Genomic DNA, 21969 nt, shown 5'->3' with positions numbered 1-21969 from the left:
GGTACTGTATTCTTCGAAGCCCAATCTCTTTACAAGCTCGTATATCTCCTCCTCCACGTTCTCGAGAACTAATAAAAGCACCCTATTCCTCGCAACCTATCATATATGGGCCCCTCGATTCAGCATCCCAGAAATTTATCGATATCTCCTTAGACTACCTAGCCTTTCCATCGAAAGCCGGAAGACCGTCCGGCTCAACTTCCTCAAAGGCGCGAACTTGACTCCAAAGAATGATAATCCCACCCTTGAGATCACTGAGACAAAAGTTAAGAGAGCTAGCATGCCTCAAGATGAATGGAAGGCATGATCGAGAACATCCTTAAGAATCCGAAGTTGCTGGCTAACCGGAAGGAGAGACTACTAACATACGAGCACATCATTAATACCATGGAGGTTGCGCAGCATCTGCACAATGAGACAGAGCTCCTGGAAGAATATATGGATACATTTTATGGCCAAGCTGATACATTAATGAACGCAGCTATGCATAGGTGTCTAGAGCCAAATAGACAAGCCCAGATAAGACAGGAAAAGTCCTGTGACGACTTTGTTTGCCAGCTTTGTACCTAACTCAAGTTCGTATAGATTATCACCAGAACCTAGAATGCGCACCCCAACTTTACCCCGTCCTATAATATGTCTAATAACTTGATTTTAGCCTATACCACTACCAGAGTCCTGAGCTAAATTGTGGAACAATCTCAACAGTTTCATGGGGATACTATAGTAACTGCTCACTCACACCATACATTGATATAGAAGCATCGGATCTTAGCCAATGGTGAGCCTAGCTGCGATTGATACATGGATTTGAGTTATGTAAGCTCATCTCAACACCACTCACTGTCGAAGACGGGGGCCAATCTGTACCAATCGTCATCGCAGGGTCTTTGCCACAAGTACCGGCACGACGTAGATCAGCCGTCAAAAAGTGGCCGAGGAAGCATCCGCACCCAAGCGTCTCCATGCCTCCTGGGCGCTGCCTAGGCAGTCTTAGTGAAAGTTACGTTTCACACCATTTCCTGAAGTAGTAAGTCGCTTATGGGACGGATGCACATCAGCACCGCAGAGTGTACCGATTATGCAGCAATGGAGGAGCGGTCTGTAGCGTCGGCGAAACAATAGGATATTGACTGGTGGTGGTGTAGCGAAACACCAACATGATGACTATTCAGATGCAAGTATACAATACGAGCTACTATCGCAATATAGGAAACAGTTTGTGTGGGCGTTATTCAACCCTAAATAAGCAATGGACCACGTGTTATCGTAAATCAGGGTATATATAGTAGGCAGTGAAGTAGAGATCACCAACGTCCCATTATTTCGCCGACGCTAGAGAGCAGTGACCCGAGAGGACGGCATACACTCCTTGTCGAAAAACTGGGAGTAGCGCATGCCACTCGCCTTGATATCAATCTTGGCCAAACCATAATCCTGATCATTCTGACAGTTCCGTCATGCTTGACAATTGCATATAAGAAAGCAAGGGAGAGTTCTCGGGTACCGCAATGCTTCGCCAAAGGATGCTAAAATATAGTGGTTGTTGTGGTTGTGGTGTTTATTCGCTGCTTCGCAAAAGAATGCTGACTTGGATATTTGCAGGTGAAGGTGCCCGAAATATCCAATTCAAAATGATACTGGCGCTGATTCTTTATCCTTGAAGGGCTCGTAACCGTTGTATTAGGATTCGCAGTCTTCTGGATTCTTCCTGACACTCCGGAGCTTGCCATAGGTCGCTGGAATACTCACGATGAGGCTCGTTTCCTCAGGCTCAGTCACAATCTGGCTCGTGGCGTGACGACAAATCAACCTGTCAATCCCAATGGCAAGAAGCGAAGCGCCCAATGGTCTTTCTTTGTCCAAGTCATAAAAGACTGGCAGATCTATCTACTAGCTATAGTCATAACCTCCAACTCAGTTCCAAACTATGGTCTAAAGTTCACAATGCCCCAGATAATCAAAAACAATAAGCAAATACCTCTCCTCTTTACACCAATCTTTGATACCCACTAACGTCTTGCCCAGTGGGTTTCTCGACAACACAGGCTCAACTGATGACTGCTGCACCCTACCTTTGCGCGCCATCTCCGCACTCCTCTCGGCTCTCTATGCAGACCGATTGACCTGGCGCATGCCCTTTCTCGTCTCCTCACAATCTCTCATAATAATCGCCTATTCCACTCTCTTCGTCAAAGCCGAGGCCATAAAGCAACACGTTGCCCTCTGCTACTGTGCCGTGTATATAGCCTGCATCGGCCTCTACCCCATCACCCCCGGCTCCAGCGCCTGGACCATCAACAACCTCGCGGGAGCCGAAAAGCGAGCCATGGGTATCGCGACCATGATTTCCATCGGCAATCTCGGAGGTGTTGCGGGCAATTTCATCTTTCAGCAGCGTGAGAGTCCCAAGTATCCGACGGGACTGGGAACGAGTCTGGCGATTGCGGCTGCGGGTATGCTGGCTGCTTTTACGCTCGAGTATTTGTATTAGAGGCAAAATAAGAAGAATGCGGAGAAGAGTGAGGAGGAGTGGCGGAGTATTTATACGGAGGAGCAGTTAGAGAAGATGGGGATCGGAGTCCGTTGTTCAAGGATACACTTTAAGTTCAAGCGGGACAGGCATAAAGTGACTGAAGAATGATGTACGGACTAGCTCTCTTTTCATCAAGATATGCTTTGCACCAGTAAGAGAATAAAAGTAGTTTTTAAATCAGTGATTAGGGCTCTATATAATGCCACGTGACTGATTCAACCACCCCGCTTTCTCGAAGCCTTCCTTGCCATTACACATAGTCAGCATGATATCTACAGCCACCACTTTCCAATTATCCGATAAGTTTTCCGTAAGAATTCCTCATTTCTGGGAATCAAATCATAATCGAAACCATGGGCCACAGTATCTACAGCCCTAGCCTCCAATCTCCCCATCTCCTTAATCCACGTCGCTTGCACTGCCAAACTGCCCACGCTCTGAAAGATGAGCGTATCGTTCTCCGTATAGATTTCCGGATAATTCTGGATCAACAGGTCGCAGAACCTCCTGGTCTCGTCAATTGGACAGTTGGAGTCCTTGTCACCGTGATACATAATGATACGAGGTAGCACTGTGTCGACCTTGCCAACATAGGCCTCTACTCGCTCCAGACAATCCATTGCAGCATCGATATCGTTTCCGTTGACAGCGTGGCGCTGGAACATGGCTTGCCACTCCTTCGTAATGGAGAGCAGAAAGGCGGCTGACATACCGTGGGGAGGGTGACTTCTACTCCTCGACGGAACTAGCTCAAAAGCCTCCAATTCCACAATCGCATCTTTGATATCCTGTGCGTGCTTCTGAACCTCCGCTCTTGTAAACTCCGAATTCATATAAGTAACCGAATCTGGACATTCGCGTGCATAGTGCTTGACCATGGGATACCGCAGGAACACAGCTGCAATGGGTAAATCACATGCCCATGGATTCGTATGTTCAATTTTCTTCTCGGCATTTGCAAACATAGCTGTCACAGCTGCATGGCCTCCTGCACTCTCGCCTTCGATGAGGATATCGTTGATTTGAGGCTGCAGGTTGGTAAAGTCCATGGCGGTGACAGTGGACAGCCATTGCTTCCAGTGTGTAAAGTTGCCCGGCTCAAAGCAGCCGCCCTCGTTATACCAGATCAGAAACGTCTTGATGGCATTGCTGATGTCGCGATAGCTCGCTTCAGGGCCCAGCGGATAATCCGGCGCGATGATGATGGCGTTGTTGGCCCGCGCGAATTCAACGCTCGAGCGCGAGTACCATGACACAAAATCGCCAGCGCCCGTGCAGAATCCCCCGCCGTGGAAGTAGAAGACGATTTTCAATTTCTTGGCATTGCGGGTGTCGAGGTTCGTGGGCACAAGGAATGTAGCGGTGATGGGGGCGCAGTCCCACGTATCAGAAAACGTGTAAGCTGTTCTCTGCACGAGAAAGCCCATCTCGTCGAACCACTCGGGCGTGCGGTTGAATTGCTCGAATCCGAATTTGCCACCGGTAAATAGTGGAGTGTTTGTCCATTCTGCGGACGGGAATTCTAGGGCTTTATCGAGGCGGGAGCGTACGAGCGGGAGGTTGGTGGATGCGAGGTCTTGGAGCTTGGCGACGATGGATAGAGCTTCTTTGCTCCATTTCCACTTTCGGAGCTTGTCTTGTTTAAGAGCATCAAGTTTGCTGGTTAGGTCTTTTACTGTTTCGCTGAGACTGGTGATGGCGCTGACGCGTCCTTCGTCGCTGGCTACCCCTGTGGTGAATGCTGTTCTATCCATGGTTTCGTAGCGGTTTGCAGAATTTCGTATGGATGTGTGAATTGTGGTTGCTCTGTTATAATGATTGATGCTTTATACTCGCATTACTATCACAGCTTTTATACTGTCGCAAAGATACTGTCATAGCATTCTATCATAGACTTTACACAGTCACAGATACTGTCAAAGAGTCAGAAATACCTCTAGTCATGGTCTTCGCACGATGGCTTTGACAGTCAGTTTGGTAGAGTAAGTCATGATCATGACTTTGTCCAGCAAAGTGCCTATGTGTTCACGCTATGACCTTCATCGTGTTGTACAAGCAGCGAGTCACAACCTGATGAGTGCGGCGCGGAGTCGAGCTTAATCTTCCAATGACTTGGCCACTAGTCACCCATGACTATTTCTTCGTTCCCCGGCGTTGAGTAGTCCCACGTGTGTGCCAGGTGTCTAGCCTCCTCTGTTGATTCTGCTTTCACCAATAGCTAGTAATTTTCTACCGATGACCATACAGCATGCATTTCCGTCTTGCTGCTTCATTTTGCCACTCCATCCAAGCACGACAACCTTCCAAAAGCACAACCAAAGATCTCCTGTTCCTCTCCCAGCATACCACACTCCCAAAACAAATAGCAAAGCCAAGCCCAACCCATCAATCGTCCTCACATCCCCTCATCCATCACCCTTCCTCACCTGCCAAAACCACCCACCCCACCCCACCCACTGAACCTCCCATCAATTCAACAAGCCCAATCAGTCGAATAACAGCCACCACTTGTCACGCAAGACCACGTCATGCTTTAGCAAAACTGTAGTGCAGTACTTCTCGACTAATCATGTGGTACCCAGTCAAGGACCGTCGTTGCGGAACGGGCCCTCCGCTTCGCATGTCCGTCCCACACGGCCCTGGTTAGAACTATGGCGATCTACAAGCGCGAATGCTTTCGCCTGACTTGTTGGGGGCTTGATTGGTCGAATGTTGGCCGGAGGTTGTACGACATAACGGGTGTTTGGTGGGGGGAGGGGGCACCGTGGGCCTGGATCGGGGTGGGTTTAGGGAGGGGAGCTCGATTAGCATGTGTTAGCTAGCCTGCGACCCACAAAGAGCAATAAGATCAGTCCGTGCAGATGTGGTTGTTGGTGTGATCTTTGAAAGGAGAGTACTGGGATCACGTTGCAGAGGGGAAAGGATACGGAGGAGATTCAAGCATCAGTTTTGGAGCAAGCATTCTTATCAAAAGATTCATTCATAACAACCGTGCGCTCTACCCGTGGGCTGGCCAATCGCGCACGAGGGGGTATAAGCAACCTATCATTTCCACACCACCCATAATTCATCCCTCCTTCACCAAGTAACGATCGTAAAATTATTACCACTTTCCCATTACGCTCATATCGTACATGACTCTTCAAATAACAACCTGGTCGATACCGCGATCGCGGTTGTGTTTCTCCAGGAGATCCGGCTTCGCAATCTTCTTCCTGAGCACATGTCTCTTGATGAAATACGGCAGCCAAACCTTCGTCTCGTATCTGAGATACGTCTTCGTCGGCACACTGAACACCTGGTCCAGCTCCTCGAGCGTAAGCTGCTTGGTCTCTCTCACAAAGCAGAAAATCATGCCCCACGCAATCAAGTTGAGACCCGCATAGAAGCCGAAGGCTCCGGTGGGGGTCATGACTGTGTTCATACGAGGAAAGGTGAGGGAGAGGATACCAGCGAAGGTGTTGTTGATGCAGACGGCCCAGGCCATACCCTGCTCACGCTGAATGGTTGGGAAAACTTCCGCAGAGTATTGGAAGGCAACGGGGCCTTCGCCGAGTGAGTACATGATGGTGAAAAGATAGACGAAGAGAACGACCGGGCCGATTTGAGCACCGCGTGAGCCTTCGTTGTTGAGGAGAGAAAGACCAGCTGCAAGGAGGAATAGACACATCAATGGGAATGTCTGTGATTTGTTAGTTTCATGCAAGAGGAAATAAGGGAAACGTGCAGCTTACGATCAAACAAAGCGTACGACGGCCCTTGGTGTCAATAAGGAACAGGGTCGGGATCGTAAAAACGACTTGAATAGCACCGTATCCAAGCGATGCGTAGAGGGCTTGTTCAGCAGTATATCCGACGTTGCGGAAAATAGTAGAGCTGTAGAAGGAGATGATGTTGATACCGCACATTTGCTGCGCCAACATAACGGTGGAAGCTCCGTAATTCGCACGCCTGATCCTGGGAACGCGGAAGCAGTCCCACAGACGGGTGAAGTATCCAGCACCACGGGCGACCTTGAGCTCCTCCTGGTAGATGACGTATGAATAGTAGTAGTCTCGTGCGCCAATGATAGGGTGGGCGCGAAGAGCAGACATAGATCTGAAGCCCTGCGCGATCTTGCCGTGTTTCATGAGCCATCGAGGGGATTCGGGGCAGAAATAGATGCCAACTCCAAGGATGAAGGAGGGGATGAAAGCAGAACCAAGCTGGAGACGCCATGCTATATCACCGGTGTCCTTGACAATGACGTTGGCAGTGAAACCCAGGAAAATTCCTACAAGTACCTCGTTAGCTATTTGCTCAAAGGCCTATATGGAAATTCTAGCTTACCAATGACGACCCAGAGTTGCCAGAACATGACCAGAGCCCCTCGAACACGAGCAGGCGCCATTTCAGCAGAATAGATGGGCACCGTGGCGTTCTTCGCTCCAATTCCGATGCCCATGACAAACCGTGCAGCAAAGAGCCCTTGCCATGATTTGGCGAATCCAGATCCAATAGGGGTGGCTGTAAGACAGAGGGCGGTGACAAAGATCTCGCCTCGTCGGCCAAGGTAGTGGTTGAGAGGGTCAACAATGAAGGCGCCACTATATGCTTGCAATTAGCGTCTGAGATGTACACATGCCGCAGATATCGTGCTTACATGAGGCCAGCAGTCAAGAAAATAATAGAGTTGATCAAGCCAACGATCCACTCATTCTTCGCACCATGTGCAATACCAAATTCCTCGGGGAACGACAAGTTGGCGCCGTTGGAGCCAGTCTGATCCCAACCCTGTGTCGCAGCTCCAACGGCACACAAGCCAATTGAGTACCAGAGCATTTTCGATCCATGCCACTTGTGTTCTCTCTCGTAGATCAGCGCAGCACGCTCATCATCCTCGAGTTCTGTAAGATTCTCAAATCCAGTGGGGTCACGCGCCACAAGAGCAGCACGTTCGAAGAGTGCTGCTTCTGCTTCCAAGCCATTGGATTCAGCAAAAGAGCGCGCATCGGCGACGACTGCTTGCTTGGATAAGCGCGCAAGAGGGTTGTGGACAATATTTCCGGCAACAGAGACCGATTCGCGACGACCAGGAATGTCATCCGCTGACGAGTCGACTACGTTTTCACTCTTCTCGTTGTGCGGAGACTCCGCATTGTCAATATCCTTGGCCTCCATGTTGACAACAGTTCTTGTTCAAGCTTGTCAAGGGCAATGTGTGGAACGCAACGTCGGCTAAGTGGAACTCGATGGGGGACCGACTTTGAGAAGTATGGGGGGAAACGCAGCCTGTTTATCGTGGGGAGCTGGCGGCCTGAAGGTGGGTCTGTATACCAACCTCTACAGGGCACGCAAGAGGCTCCATGGCGGGCGACCCTGTCAATCACGTTGCACCTGGGTTGACTTGAGCGTTTGAGGTTGCAATTGGGATCCGGGGGCTGGCTTCTCCCCACCCGCAATGCAGGGAGTTGATTGGCTGAAGCATACACCGGTGGTGAACGTACCCACTTTTCTCCACACGGAGTTCTCGATGCGGAGAGATGGACAAGCTTGCCCGCTCGCAGGTGAAGCCCTGCCTACCATCTCAACTCTTGGCCAGCGTAATTCCAAGACTTCCCCCGTAGTCTCCACACCACCAGAAATCATCAGCGGTCATTTGCGGCACGGGCATGTCGTCGTCTTTCACCGCCGAAGTCCCCTGGACTCAGCGTTTTGTTTAGGCGATGTGGTGGTCCATGTTCCGTAAAGGCATGGCTTGTGAACATTACCGACGTAGCGAACACCCCATAGAAGCTCCGGGGGGTTGCCCAAGGGGGATGATTTTGATTGAGTGATGATGGTGAAGAGCCAAGAATGCACGCAGAAGCAATGAGGTCATCTTTCCTATACCGAGTTAGTCCCAACATCTGCAACGCTTTTCACGTGCTCGGCGAACCTTGATATGCTTGTAGCAACGGAGGCCTTTTGGCAGGGTGCGCGCCAAGCGGTCGAATCACAGAGGCGCGGGCTGGGGAACAATTCTTCCATTGATGCAGCTGGCAATTGACCGAACTTCATCCGATCGGAAAAGTTTACTTGATTCGACGATTTCGATGCGCATTCTTTCGGTCCGAAATGTTGGGTGTTTGTACAGCATGTAGGGGAGCTGGGGAGCTGAGTGAGCTGAGATTACTACTATACAACGTCTGACTGTTAGCGAATCCTCCCCACCATCGAACAAGTCCCCATCCCGTGTTCCTTTCTCCACAAGATCCACTATAGTCGTGTTGTCAATCTCCGACACCGTGGACCACCTCCGAGGACTCTTTGCAATCACAACTCCCTCATTCCACTTGCAGGTGCCTCTTTTCTTCTTGGATATATTCTGCACATTGCCCAATTCTTGTCGTCCTGTTGACACAACACTACCTAGCTAGGAACTATGTTAAGTACTGGCGGCAGAGAGAGCTCACCTACAGTAACGGCAGGTAAAATTCGAGCGTGTGTCGAGGTTCATCATGAGGAAACACAGGCTTTCCTTGCACTGATGTGCCAAAGCCATCTAAGATCCACATATTCCACCCGTCATCGTCCTCTTCGTATGCAGCCATTTTCAGCAATCTACTACTCCATCGTCCTTTTCCTTTCCAGTACTCTGCTCTCGCACTTTGTCTGCCTCATCCTTGCCCATTGTCTTATCTGCCATACCGTTCGTCTTGTCTGCCTCTGCCCTCGCCGTCTCCGCCATATACTTCTCCAGTCCTGGCTTGATCATATCTCGCATGACAAGACTATTTATTCTCATCCTCAATTTGTCGTCAAAGATCCTAAACAGTGCCCTGCTCGCGACAGCAAAATCTTCACCATGGATTTCCCCCATCCACAACTTCTCCAGCAATACCAAGTACTCATTCCAGTTGTCCGGGCCCATGGCCTTTTGAACTCCCTGTAAAGCCTCAGGAACGTCGCACTTGCATCGTGGAAGAGGCCCTCGCGGTTGGTGGTTCAAAGATGGCACGGTGGATGTCAGCTCGATAGGCTGTGGCTCCGGGGCCGGGGGAGTCTGAGAGCGCCACTGAGCTTCGCGGATGACATCTTCCCTTTCAATGGTCGGCTGTATTGAATTTGTAGGCTCATCTTCCGCTTGGATTGGCTGTCTGGATCGCACAGTGAGGGTGCGTACATCACTATCTTCGTCATCTTCTTCTAGCATCACGCCACTGCTTGTTGTAGCATTATTTTGTTTAGACCGTGCTGGTTTCCTAGCCCTTTTCGATGTCGCACGGTTGGGCAGCTTGGAGCGAGATGTCGTAGCCAGTGATTTCTCCTTCTTGCGTCTACTCTTTGGCTTTGCGACGCGTCCTGAGATCTCTTTGGCTTGGAGTCTCCGCGGTGGAGGGTTTTTCGGGTCGGGGGGATCGCTTGTAGGTATAGCACAAGCCTTCCGCGGTGCCTTCCTCGCGGTGCTGTCAAGTGGGAGCCGACTCTGCCTCTGCCCAGTATCAACTTCAGCCTGGACGGTGAATGGTTCGATTGGGCTTTGAAATGTGCCATTCCATGGTGCCACCCTAGTCGGAAAAGCTCTAGTCCTTGGCGAGATAACATCTGCCATGGTGTCATTCATCTGAGAGGGCGCTGTTCGAAGACCAAAGTGAGGGAGTATTGGGCTAAACTGATCCGCATACGGTAATCTGCTGGGTGGATAGGATGCCAGGCCAGACCATGGGCTCTGCGTCGTAGCTGCAAGAGGTAGCATATTGGGAACGGGAGGCGCCATGCCGCGCGCCAATCCGTATGAGGGGAGTGGTCTGTAGGGCCAAATATGGGAAGCTGGACTGGTGAACGCGCCTTCTCTCAGCATGTTTCCATGCTGGTAGATTTCATACGGCGAGCGAGGTGGCGCTGTCGTCCAGTACGACTGGTGCGACATGATCGTGGATGTCAACTACTGTTCAGGATTGCGTTGAGGTCTCACTGCCAGAAGTTGAGGTCGATCAAATCTACGCTCAGAAGATAAAGTGAGTTTGGGAAGAGAATTTTGAGAGGCAAACGCGGTGAATGTTGCCTGTTGCCCTGGGGCGTGCCTTCCACTTTCACCGTGAGCTTGACGTCATCTCCACTTTCTTATCCCAACGTCACTTGATCATATTCTAGTCTAATAAGCTGTAACAGCGATAGATGAAGGGCGGCTATCATCGTATTGAAGAGGGTTGAGGTCGTGGAATGATCTTTCACTATTCGCATCGTGCACATGGGCACTGATAGACTTCAACGACGCTCGGGAACGCCTGATTTGGATTTCACCCAAGACACCAGAGTAGACTTGAAGATGCCAGTCGGCACTATTCCATTCGGAGCACCATCCTTCTGTCTGATTGATTCTGGAATCTCCCATGCGTTGAGGACGCCCGAGCTCATTGTATATCGCCTTCTGGTCTTTTACTCTCGCATTTCACCATTACAGCGTCCGCCCTGACTCCCGCCTCCCACCTTCCCTCTATTAGCTCACCCTAAGGCGCTAGTTGGTTCTTAAGTGGTCCATCTCAGCGACATTAGCCGACCCTACCTCGCTCGAGACTTCTTGCTGTGCACCACTGTCACTCTTCGCTGCAATATGACGGTAACCAGGCAGAGCAGCACCAGCAATACCAAAAGCAATCTCATTGCTTCTCTGCACAGTGCCCCCGGCGTACCTCTCTCCAACCGAAGACTGAATTACTCCGCCGTCAGGTGCTGACCCAGGTGCCCTAGAGAAGGACCCCATGCCTTCGAAACCAAAGAGTCGCTCTGCGTCTGTTCCCCAGGGCGAAGAAAAAATATCAGAGGGCTGAATGGCAAGAAACCCCATATCCGGGGATCCACGGTCCAATGGTCCACCGAAATTGCTCGCAGTGCGTGTATCTGGATCGTTTGGCGGCGAGTTTGCTGGCTGCCCCAGACCATCAGAAGACGATGGATCGCCTGAGTTGTCAGATCCTGGGTTCTGCGAGCTTGTTGGCGGGAAAAGGCGTTGCTTCTCCTGATAATCCGCTAACAATCGCATGCCCTCTGCCATAGTGAAGTGCCTCGAGTAACGAGGATATGGCAGAATCTCATGTCTACGAATCCGCTCATTTTCAGGAATCGCCGTCCAAATGTTTACGAATTGAGGGAACTGCATCAAGTGCGCAAACGGCATAGCAATATACTTGTCAACGTATTGACGAATCATGACCTCAGAAGCAGCCATCTTGCTGTGGTATAGCAGCTTCGCGAGGAGATCGATACGCTGCGGGAAGGTGACTTCCAGATCTGTCGTATCCTCCACCTTGAAGTGAGATGCGTGACTAAATTGGGGACCAATAATGCCGTCCCGATGGATCTTCATGGTGTCGCTGACCAGGGCCCAGGCGATAGACTCGACGTATATCGGATTTGTGCATTCGCCGCCCGGCTGGAACTTGAGCAGCGACCAGGGACATTCTTCTCCATCCCATATGTCTTCGATATTGGCAATTGCCTTGACCAACTTTTCAACGTAGAGAGCCATGGCCGCATCTGTCTGCGGCACGGCCCATAGGCCTGGGATGATGTAGTGGATTGGACGATTCAGGTATTCCTGCGCCTGATCTTTGGACTTGAAATGGAGCTGGTCGAGAGCACTGGATAACATAGGCAGTGCGTTATGGCCAGAAGAAACTGGTCGAGGGCCGATTGGCTGGTATCCTCGCGGTGTTTCTTGAGCTGGAAGACTTTGCGATGGCTGCAGGACATGCGGGAACCCTCGTGTGATATTCGTGGAAGCTTGATTTCCTGAGACTTGTCCTGTATTTGCTTGCGATAAGTGCATAGCATGGAGCCCTCCCGACTGTACGAGCATGTTTGGCAATACCGATTCTGAATTGAAGGATGCACCCGTCAGGTTTGATGCATTCTGTGAATAGCCCGCACGTTGGCGAACTAGATCCATCTTGTTGCCAGGCAAACCTCGATTGTATGTGTTGGGCGCACTGTGACTGTACGAGTATTGGGTTCGCGAGCTGCTGGGACGACGACCATGTTGGTCGCCCTGTCACAACATTAGCTAGATCGTAGGGTATTTTGTGAATTACTTACATCCCTAGTCACACTGCTATTTCCCAAGCTCCCGGTGTGGCTGTTTGGAGGTGATCCAGAATACGAAAAATCCAGATTTCTCTCGGACTTGAAGAGTTAGAGACCAAATAGAGCTCTTCAGGACTGGACTTGATGCCACATACAGGATCGTATCCTGCGCCGTGAGCGCGAGAATATCCGTGCAGTTGAGCCGGTGAACCTGCAAAGCGAGAAGAACGGCTTGGAGTCCCTTCGATGGGTGAGCCAGTGGAGGTGGTAGTGCAAGGCAAGACGGGTCGTTTCCGAGCCGGAGCTGGCGTAATCCTTTTTGTGGATGCAGGAGCGGTGTTGTTGCTCTCGTCGGTGCACAGTGAACCGTCCTCACTGCGGGAGTTATGTTGTCGGCGGCTCATATTAAAGTGTAATATTAGTCAATACAGTAGGCTAAAATGTATATATGAAGGTCGGGGCAGTGTTGAAAAGAAAGATGGTAACACTTTGCAAAAGAGAATCAGGATGCTAAGGATTCCATCACAAGTAGAGCAAAACATCCATCAGCAACAAGCCACACGCCAAGCGTGAATCTAGGAAGGAGCGCCGTTTGCACATGACCTGTGACTACCTCAATTTACCAATACCCATCGTTCTTCAGCACATCAGTCACATCGTTTGCAAGAGTATCATATATATGAGCTATGGCCCCATACCGCATGCCACCTACAATGTCGGCAAACGGGCAAAGCAGCTGCCAAATATCCAGCGATTGTAGCAGCCATGACTATGGTATACTCCCATATCCGCAGAGGGTAATGCGTCAACAAGTTTTACTCACCCTAAGTAAAGTAGCCGGGTAGTGAAATGCGATGGGACTTGCATCCTGTTTGAATAGAGTGAGAAAGTTTCACCACTGGGACTACGAGCAAAACAAAGAGATTTACAAAATTTTCATATACCCGAGATATATAAATGGCAGACATGACCATAGAAGACCGGTTTCCAATTATCCTCACCCATCCCCTGCACACCCCATCCCTCAATTTCTGGCCTAGTATACATGCAATACACACCCAAACACACCGACAATATTAGTTCGGAGAACACATGGGGGACGGCGGGTGGATATGAGATTGGGGGGATTTGATATAGCTCGATTGTGCTGGGAGAAGGATGGAGAGGTAGAGAAGGGAAGTGTAAAAGACAGCGAGATGAGAGAGGGAAGAATAAGCAGGCCCAGGTGATTATACGGGTAGATTTCATAGGGAGAACAAAAGCGCACATGGATAAAGACTCACACTTCTTAAACGCAAAGCGATGACATGGATATATAAAAAGCCGCGACGATAGGATTTAAAATACTGGTATACAATACGAACACGCACACAAACACAAAAGCAAAAGCCTCAAACTCGCCAATTCATTACAAACTATCAACCTAGAATGCAATGTACATACATATACACAATAACACCACCTTCCCCACACCAACCCATCATCGACAAAACGACAACAACCTCATCAAGCCTACAACATCAACGCCGCAACAGCCGCAGCACCGACAAAGCTCAAACCAGCCTGAAGAGCAGCGGCCGCACCAGTGTGCTCGGGAAGAGACGCAGTGCTGTTTCCAGAACTGGTAGGGCGAATGGGCATGCCGCCGGTGGGAGGGACAACAGTGCCGTTGGGGCCAACTGAGGTGACGATGACGGGAGTGGGGTAAGGGGGCTGGGGGCTCTGGACGGGGGCCTGGCTGGAAACGACAGAGGCGTGCGAAGCCGGGGGTTGCTCGCCGTAGCCACCAGCAGCAGAGGAAGAGGAAGAGACAACGGGGGTGGCAGTGCCAGTTGGGTAGCCGCTGCCCATGTCCGGGCTGGGGGTAGGGCTTGGGGAAGCGGCTGGTGCGCTGGAGACGGCGGCGCAGCCGTCCTTGGAGATGCCGAATTGGGTGCTGTATTGGTATTGGCCGGTGACATCGTCGATGATCTGGATGCCGTAGCCGTTGGGGCCAGTGGTGGCCTCGAGGTCGGAGGATGGGGTCCAGGCGAGGCTACCGCTGTTAGCGATGCCCTCAGCGAGCGAGGGGCCGTGCTTGACGACGTTGGTGGCGGGGCCCTTGAGGAGGAGCACCGAGACGGTGTTGGGGGTGCTGGGATTCCATGTGATGGTGAAGGGCTTGCAGGCGGGGACGATCTGGGGGTGGGGTTAGTGTTTATTTGTTTGTGCTGTTGTAGGGGATGGTTTGGGGTGCTATGCGACAGCGCGATTGAACACAACATGGAGGAAATGTTGCGCAACAGAGCACAGCGCAAGTCGGCGCAGGGCAAATTGGCACTTACCTCGTTCAAAGGACGAGTGATGGCATTGCCAGAAGGCTGGCCAACTGGGGCGTGGAGCTGCGCAGCAGCAAGGCTGGCGAAGAAGGTGACGACAGAAGCCTTTGCGAACATTTTGACGTTTCTGGAGTGTTTTCCGACGAGAGTATTAGATTATCGCGACGACTAGGCGTGGATTATAAGTAGATTCGTACGGAGAGAGAGTACTAGGCTCTTTGAAAGAATGACTGTTTTCGTAAGGAAGGGCTGAAGAACCAAGGGTCTTCGTTGTCTGCGGGTATGCTGAGTGGAAAGCAGGCGGTGCAGGTTGGCGGGGAGGGAAGCAAAAGAAGCGAGGAATGTAACGCGCTGCGTCTAGATTATATTGATTTCCGGTCACAGTCAACAGCCCAAGCTGGATGCAATGGCCAAGCGTATGCGGCACGGCCAATCTCCCCCTCTCTCTCGCGCCGTCGCAACCCTGTTCCTGCGTTAGCACCACCGAAACCCCCATGCGCCTTTGAAGTTTGGAGTAAGGCCGCAAAATGAGGGCGAGCCTAGTCCGCTATACCATATTAACATTATTGGCCTCGCCTACACTGCTCTGGCGAATGAACAGTCTGCCTGCCCATTTTACCACAGTTGAGCCAGTTCGTGTTCCCAAGCGGCCAAGGGGCTTGCTTGTCTGCAAGCCTCAGTAGGTACTAGGTAGGTACTTGGCAGCAAGAGGGTGATTCTGACGGTAGGCCTCAAAGTGCACTGCCTATTTCTGGAAATTACGAGCCGTCGGGCAAAGGACGCCTGAGGGTCTGGAAACGCCAATCGTCCAAGTAAGCCGGCGAAATGCGATCATGAGGTCCATCGTGGCATTCGGAATTGCGGTCCCCTCAACGGGCCTGCCATGAATCGCCTGTGATGTGCGCCCTGTGCAGAGGAAATAAACAAGGCGCCAGAGACATGCGAAGACGAAAAGGAAGTCAAAAGGATAGAGCTTAGTTGCAACGAGCTTGGAGGCGCACCGATGCGACCCATCACGACATACCGATGAAGCAACGCTCTTGCGCCCGTACGGCAAGCTCCTTCACGTGTGTTTTCTCCAGATCTCCCCTCGTAACGGCGGATAAGGGGATCGACTGGATTTGCGCACATGCTACTGCGGTTAGTTTCTGGGTAGTTCAGGTCGGGTTGTTTGAGGCGTCTTCTTCAGGCCCACACATGCTGGCCTCTCCCCTTGCTGTTTCTGACTGGACGTGGGGCCTTGAGGCGCGTGTGCAATCTGCAAATGCAGTGCAGTGCAGCAATCAACAGGCAGCAGCAAGCATCGAGGGAACAGGAAAGGAGAGCGAAATTTCACAGCACCAGAGTAGGTAGGGTTGGTACCCAAGTTGGTAGACTGTAGCCGGCATCTAGAGCGAAGATGGCAGCAGTGTGTACACAGACCCTTTGATCGCACCAAGCCCCGGCCCCATCACGTGCCCTACTCTCTACTCAGCCATCATCTCCCCTCCCGTGATAGCCACCATCCTAGACCAACACCACAACCACACCCACACCCACAAACTCAATCCCCAACGCCCTCCCCTCCACCTTCTTCACCTCCCAACAAAAACAAGCCACCCTCATATCTCCATGACCTCCCACCCACCACCGCAAACAGCCCCCACCCCCTTGTCCACGGCCGCATCCGGCCCAACTCTGCGACACCCATCTCACCCACCGGTACCGTCACACCGAACTCCCTCCCCCCCTACCCACCTGCCAGAACGAAGAAAAAAATAATTGAACCGAGAGTTGAAACCACGCTTTGGCCCTGTGCATGCCACGCGCCCATTACCAAGTCCAGCCTAACCTCCCAACTGTAATGACTCTAGTGCAACTACCGTGATGACGCTGACGCAAGTCTGGAAAATCTACCGTACCGCTGCTGTGACGAGTCTGATGACGAGGCTGACGATTTTTCATGGTTGGAGCTGAGGCATGTTACTTGGGTTGGGGTACCCGACTGTATACTGTACAGACGTCCAGACTACACTACAGTACACGGTACGCACCGAATCCCTCATCCCAGCATGCCGACCTCACTGCACATGTCTGTACGACTCCCAGTCCCAGATCTGGCAGGCACGAGAAAAGTGCCGGTTCATTACCGAAGACCATTTTTCAGGGCATGTAGATAGTCATTGCTGTATGCGTGTGTGCTGGGAAGGGGGTGGTGAAGCAGAGGTGGTGGACGCGTCATGGTGGTTTGCCGGGTCGTTTGTAGCATGTGTGTGATGTGATGTGCTGGGTACTATGTACTGTATATGTATATGTATATAGAGGATCGCTGTGAGACAAGCATGAGTGAGATGTTTCGCGCGGTGGTATTTCGGCTTGTCGTGTATGTAGGTACCGTTGTGATGAACGTAGGTGGAGATGGGTAGGTATACGGTTACGCTTATAGTTGCAAACCATCATCTAACTGGCACTGCACTGGCATCGCAAAAACCTAGTCACTACAACTCGAACACACCTAATTCCAAACACACAAAATCCCTCCCCCAGCGCCATCGCAACCCCCCCAAAATTCCCCTACTCTTCGCCCCAACTCCAGCTCTACCACAACATCAACCCAAATCCCCCACCCGATCTGACAGCTCCACAAATCAACTCACCGGGACAGTACAGTATATCCCCTACCTACTGTACACGGTCCCACAATCCCATAGTTGCAGCACGCAGCACATATTCCACATTCCACGTCATGGACGCATCCGTGCGGCTGACGGCTTGGCGGGATGGATGCGGCGTGCTGGGTAAGTGGGCGGGTGGAGGTAATATCGGGGAATTGGGTGGATGGGATAGGGGTGTTGTGGGGGTAGATGTTGCATGACGGTTGTGTTTGAGCGAGGGAGAGGGAGGGTGTGTATGACGAGCGTGATTGTATATGTGATGGATATATGTATGTACAGTACAACAGCACATGGAGTACGCCAAACTATATACATGCGCGCGTGTACGAGCGCATGTGTACATGTATGTATACCTTCCCGCCCGTGCGTGTATCTTTCCAGTGTGTAAACCCAAAACCATTCCCCAGAGCGAGTGAAACCGTCATCAAACCAGGGTATCTTTTCAAATGAAGAGGAGCGAGGAGAATGAGAAGAGAAGCGTAGCGAACTGAACCAAGCTAAACCTGAAAAGCCGCATAAATAGAATGATAGGCAAGGAGATTCGTCAACGTCGTTACAGGAGAGGGGCGTCTGTTCGGTGGGGATGGGGTATGCTGTATGCGCGATGCGATGCGATGCGTGGGATAAAGATGGCGATTGAGATGGCGATGGGCGTAGTAGGATGGCGTCGCGTTCGCAGTAAAAGCGGGAGAAAATGGAGACGAAAAGATTGATCCCATCCTGCGCTCAAAACCAGCACGTTTTTCTTTCCTTTCTTCCTGTCTAACCGCACTGTCCCGGGTCTACAGAATACGTCAGTATTGTCACAATCATCCACATCCAAGGATGAGAAGAAGAAGAAGAAGAAGAAGAAGAAGAAGAAGAAGAAGAAGAAAAACTCACACTTCCTCGCCGTCAACGGCTGCGGGAAAATCCCCGCCGCAAGCAGGGCCTGCATATCCCACTCGGGCGCCCCCTCCGTCTTCCACGTCCAAAAGATCCACCCGCTCGCCTTCTCATACGCATCCAACTGAGCCTCGATGAAGCGTCCGACATTCGTCTTATCGGCCTCGGACAAGCCCGCAACCGTGCCGGTCGACTTGCCCGTACAATCACCAGTCCAGGCGGCGCCGTTGTACGTGCCGTCGTAGCGGGCGCCCTTGTTCTTGCCGTTGAGCCACTTTGCGCAGTCTGTGATGCCGCCCGTCCACTCGCCGGCAATGGTCCATTTACCGGTGGATGCCATTTGGTTGCCAAAGTCGCAGGCGGTGCGGACGTGGTCGTCGATGCTCATGCGGACGGCGTTGTTGTCGAAGATTTCGTAGTGGTGGGTGTCGAGGAGGAGGTGCCACATGCCCGCGCCCCAGTTGTTCCAGCTGGTGACGCCCTGGAAGGCGTCGTGGAAGGCGACGGCGACGTTGGAGTCGCGCAGGTTGCCCCAGCCGTCCATGTAGAATTGGCGGACGACGTTCATGTCGAGGTTGGGGCCAAGGGGTTCGTTGAGGAGTTCGATCGAGGCTACGGCAGGGTGGTTGGCGTGGTCATCGCGGATCTTGTTGAGGACGCGGATGGTGTGTTGGACGGAGTCGCCTTGGGTCCAGCCTACGTTTCCGTATTTTCCAGAGTTGTCGAAGCCATTCTGGGATTCGGGTGCTGTGACGACTTGTCAGTTCTCTCTCCTTCACTTCCCACTCGAGTGATAATATAACTCACCAGTATGAAGATCGATCATGACCTTGAGCCCCGCAGCCGACGCCCAATCCAGCGCATCTGCCAACTTATCATACGCACCCGTTACATACGGATCACCTTCCCTCGGAATCACACTCCAGTAGCCAATCGGGATTCTCACAAAGTTGAGTCCCGCCGCAGCCATCTGGTTGAAGTCGTCCTGTGTGATCCAACTGTTCCAATGGGCCTGAAGCCGCGATCTCGCTGCATCAGCGCCCAGCTGCTGGCAGAATGTGTATTCGTCGACTGCATTATTACCCTCGAAGATGGAGGGCGTGATCCAGGGCTCGAGGACGAACCAACCGCCTGTGTTCACACCCCGCACTTTTTGCCCGTCGAAATCAAATCTCGGGGCGCGCTTGAGATTGATGTGATCTCTATGGGTATGTTAGCACTTGGTTGCCTATGTGTGGGTGAATATCTGAGTAGACGTACAAAGGCGATGCATTGGCAATGCTAGCAAGTATGCCAACAGCAGCAGTTATAGTCCAGTGTCCAACCATATTGACAATATTCTCTGCCCTCGGTCGTTTGCAGTAGGCGTATTCCGGGCTATATATGTACGAGTAGTGCAATTCTCAGTTCAAAGAAAATGATTGGGACTCTTTGAACATTCCACTTGTAATTGGCTTTCCAGATCCGGGGATCAAACCATCTATTTAAGAGTTACATCAACGCCCAAGAACCATATTCATCCCTACGTAACTCACTCAAGACCCACACCAGTCCCGTAGACCAGTGAACTAAGTTTGCCTCCCAGACCTAGTCAGTCAAGCTTGACTGGACTGCAAAGTGCTAAACCACGCACAAGTTCCAGGCTGATCTCTGATGTCACAGCAGTCGAGCTACACCTTGCCCCCTGTTGACAACTAGCCATGTGTCCGAAGGCGGTCAAGATGGCTGTCTTGGATGCATCGCCGTCCCAAGGCAGCCAACTAGACCACAGAGGAACATGTTTGACGTCCCTACATGTCCGTGATGCGTTGCGAACCCACCAGTGACGCAGCGGCGCAAAGCAAGCTGTACTGTAGGTACGGTAGCTGGATAAGGCAAGCCACGAAAGCATGTCATCTCTGCTCTCTCCCATTCCCTATTTCCTGTCTTTGAGCCTAACTTAAGCCGAGGAACTATAGTCTAGGGCGTGGAGCTGGTGGGCAAGGTCATTTGAGCGTGTTGCATGGAGGTGTGCTGTTCAGTACAAGCATGGAGTTGGGGACGAAGGCCAGGTACGAGGCTTTCATTGGCGCGCCGTTTAATACGATGATGTGAGGATCGGCGGGGCGTGCATTGAGCCGCTGCCAGTGTTTCGGGCGGAGACGGCGCGACACGGGCGGCGGGTGTGTGTATTCTGGACCAACGTGGACGCCACAAAGTCACAAAGTAAGGGCGCTTTTTTTCATTCGCCAGCGCACGGTATTTGTTTCGAATATCAAGGGAGGCGTCTGGGACTGTTGATTTACTTTTGGGTTCAAGCTTGCGCTCCTCAACATACCGCTTTTGGAGAGGGCGAGTGGGTGAGGAGATTGACGTGAAGTGTACATCCGCGCCCATTCTTCCAGGCAGAGCTTCCAGAAGATGGACAAGGTTTTGGAGCGCGTGAGCACTTCGGCCTTGCCATGTGAGTGGCTGATGTGGCTGCCGTCTTGGGTTGCAGCCAGTCCAGCGTAGTAGCGACACTCAACGGTGCCAACCTGCAAGTACATATCCAGGAAATACCTGGTAGGTAGTCGACGAGTCGAGGGTGCATAGTCGTGTGTTGTCGATGCGATGATCCCAACTGTTTGGGGAAGCAAGTGCTGTGTCCCCGCACCATGAGCAAGGCTCACGTGGGCAAGGCGATGGAAGACGGCAGACGGGATCGGGGTATGATGCCATTCAGATGCCATTCAGATGCACGAAGACGACCGAGGCAGGGCATGATGATGAAAAGCGGTGGGCAATGTGAGAAGGAGGGTGGTGGGCGAAGGGAGAATGCCAGACATCTGACCTGTATGCCCAGCACCATGGTGGTCAGGCTGTCCTTTGCGATGACATCGTTCGTCCTCGCCGTCCACCGCCTGAGCTTCGTGCCACCTCGAGATGTGAGGTACCACCCAACCCATACCTCATCCTCACGAGAATTGCCACTGGGCTGGGCAAGCGTCTCCCTCTTTGACATGCACCCTTCTGCGCTAGAACGCAGCCGTCTGCCACGGGCGCTGTCGGGTTACGCTACCCCACAATATGTGTCCCATCCCCCCAGCCCCAGATCCAGTGCATGCAGATCTGTCCCTCGTCGCCATCGTGTGACACTCCGAGTCTTTTTTCCTCAGGCAGCCATGCTGGTAGGAAAGTGGAGCCTGGTTTACTCGATATGCATCGTCCTGCTCATGTGAGGCGAGTCGGTAAAGAAAGGCGTCAAGTGAGATGGCTTGGCAAGAGTGAGTTGCTGGTCTCGTCATGTTGTAGGTGTGGGCGAAAGGGTAAGAAGTCATGGGACAATCATAGGTGATGCGCCGTCTACGCAAGAGCGGCGGTGTTGGCATGCAAAGCTTGAGGCGAAGGTGGGGGTAGAGGTTGAGGGGCATTGGGCCCCGCATCAAAGTGAAGGAGGGAGAAGACAGTCACGATCCTGCACAGGTGGTACCGGTACTGTTGCATCGGCCAAGGTTGTCTTGCCTCTGAACGCCAACGCTGAGGCATGGATGGCAATTGGAATCGGGACGTG

General features: G+C 51.9%; 10 protein-coding genes across 10 annotated transcripts; 1 reads left to right on the top strand and 9 right to left on the bottom strand.

Moving 5' to 3' along the window:
- Positions 1–154: 154 nt before the first annotated feature.
- Positions 155–1167, bottom strand: IAQ61_010827 (uncharacterized protein; the record flags this gene model as incomplete). Its single annotated transcript, XM_066098947.1, has 4 exons — positions 155–318; positions 387–426; positions 845–972; positions 1008–1167. Coding segments are annotated over 4 exons (492 nt in total), but the record flags the coding sequence as incomplete, so codon positions are not given.
- A 416-nt stretch (positions 1168–1583) lies between these two features.
- On the top strand, positions 1584–2494 carry IAQ61_010826 (uncharacterized protein; the record flags this gene model as incomplete). The annotated part of the gene is made up of 3 exons (XM_066098946.1): positions 1584–1605; positions 1667–1940; positions 2029–2494. The coding sequence occupies 3 exons, from the start codon at positions 1584–1586 to the stop codon at positions 2492–2494; spliced, it is 762 nt and encodes a 253-aa protein (XP_065951104.1).
- Positions 2495–2808: 314 nt separating this feature from the next.
- On the bottom strand, positions 2809–4290 carry IAQ61_010825 (uncharacterized protein; the record flags this gene model as incomplete). Its single annotated transcript, XM_003834796.1, has 1 exon — positions 2809–4290. The coding sequence occupies one exon, from the start codon at positions 4288–4290 to the stop codon at positions 2809–2811; it is 1482 nt and encodes a 493-aa protein (XP_003834844.1).
- Positions 4291–5520: 1230 nt separating this feature from the next.
- On the bottom strand, positions 5521–7696 carry IAQ61_010824 (uncharacterized protein; the record flags this gene model as incomplete). The annotated part of the gene is made up of 4 exons (XM_003834795.2): positions 5521–6218; positions 6271–6809; positions 6866–7122; positions 7179–7696. 4 exons carry the CDS (start codon positions 7694–7696, stop codon positions 5679–5681), a joined length of 1854 nt encoding a protein of 617 aa, XP_003834843.1. The 3' UTR covers positions 5521–5678.
- Positions 7697–9110: 1414 nt separating this feature from the next.
- On the bottom strand, positions 9111–10427 carry IAQ61_010823 (uncharacterized protein; the record flags this gene model as incomplete). The annotated part of the gene is made up of 1 exon (XM_003834793.2): positions 9111–10427. The coding sequence occupies one exon, from the start codon at positions 10425–10427 to the stop codon at positions 9111–9113; it is 1317 nt and encodes a 438-aa protein (XP_003834841.2).
- Positions 10428–10652: 225 nt separating this feature from the next.
- Positions 10653–10892, bottom strand: IAQ61_010822 (uncharacterized protein; the record flags this gene model as incomplete). The annotated part of the gene is made up of 1 exon (XM_066098945.1): positions 10653–10892. The coding sequence occupies one exon, from the start codon at positions 10890–10892 to the stop codon at positions 10653–10655; it is 240 nt and encodes a 79-aa protein (XP_065951103.1).
- A 123-nt stretch (positions 10893–11015) lies between these two features.
- IAQ61_010821 (uncharacterized protein) lies at positions 11016–12984 on the bottom strand (the record flags this gene model as incomplete). The annotated part of the gene is made up of 3 exons (XM_003834792.2): positions 11016–12545; positions 12593–12679; positions 12736–12984. The coding sequence occupies 3 exons, from the start codon at positions 12982–12984 to the stop codon at positions 11016–11018; spliced, it is 1866 nt and encodes a 621-aa protein (XP_003834840.2).
- Positions 12985–13846: 862 nt separating this feature from the next.
- Positions 13847–16274, bottom strand: IAQ61_010820 (uncharacterized protein). Its single transcript, XM_066098944.1, has 2 exons — positions 14905–16274; positions 13847–14758 (listed from the first exon to the last, which is right to left on the bottom strand). Exons 1-2 carry the CDS (start codon positions 15013–15015, stop codon positions 14093–14095), a joined length of 777 nt encoding a protein of 258 aa, XP_065951102.1. The 5' UTR covers positions 15016–16274; the 3' UTR covers positions 13847–14092.
- A 2040-nt stretch (positions 16275–18314) lies between these two features.
- On the bottom strand, positions 18315–19765 carry IAQ61_010819 (uncharacterized protein; the record flags this gene model as incomplete). Its single annotated transcript, XM_003834789.2, has 4 exons — positions 18315–18334; positions 18435–19184; positions 19245–19639; positions 19698–19765. 4 exons carry the CDS (start codon positions 19763–19765, stop codon positions 18315–18317), a joined length of 1233 nt encoding a protein of 410 aa, XP_003834837.2.
- An 870-nt stretch (positions 19766–20635) lies between these two features.
- Positions 20636–21420, bottom strand: IAQ61_010818 (uncharacterized protein; the record flags this gene model as incomplete). Its single annotated transcript, XM_066098943.1, has 2 exons — positions 20636–20978; positions 21353–21420. 2 exons carry the CDS (start codon positions 21418–21420, stop codon positions 20636–20638), a joined length of 411 nt encoding a protein of 136 aa, XP_065951101.1.
- Between the last annotated feature and the right edge of the window lie 549 nt (positions 21421–21969).

This window comes from Plenodomus lingam (genome assembly GCF_022343315.1).
Source record: "Plenodomus lingam strain CAN1 chromosome Unknown contig_9, whole genome shotgun sequence".
Taxonomy (NCBI): Eukaryota; Fungi; Ascomycota; class Dothideomycetes; order Pleosporales; family Leptosphaeriaceae; genus Plenodomus; species Plenodomus lingam.
The sequence above is the reverse complement of the archived record's forward strand: the minus strand, read 5'-3'. Positions and strand labels throughout refer to the sequence as shown.

Coding starts and splice junctions, on each gene's coding strand:
- IAQ61_010820 (XM_066098944.1), bottom strand. CDS start 15,015: ATGTTCGCAAAGGCTTCTGTCGTCACCTTCTTCGCCAGCCTTGCTGCT. Junction 14,759..14,904: donor TCACTCGTCCTTTGAACGAG/GTAAGTGCCAAT, acceptor CCCCACCCCCAG/ATCGTCCCCGCCTGCAAGCC.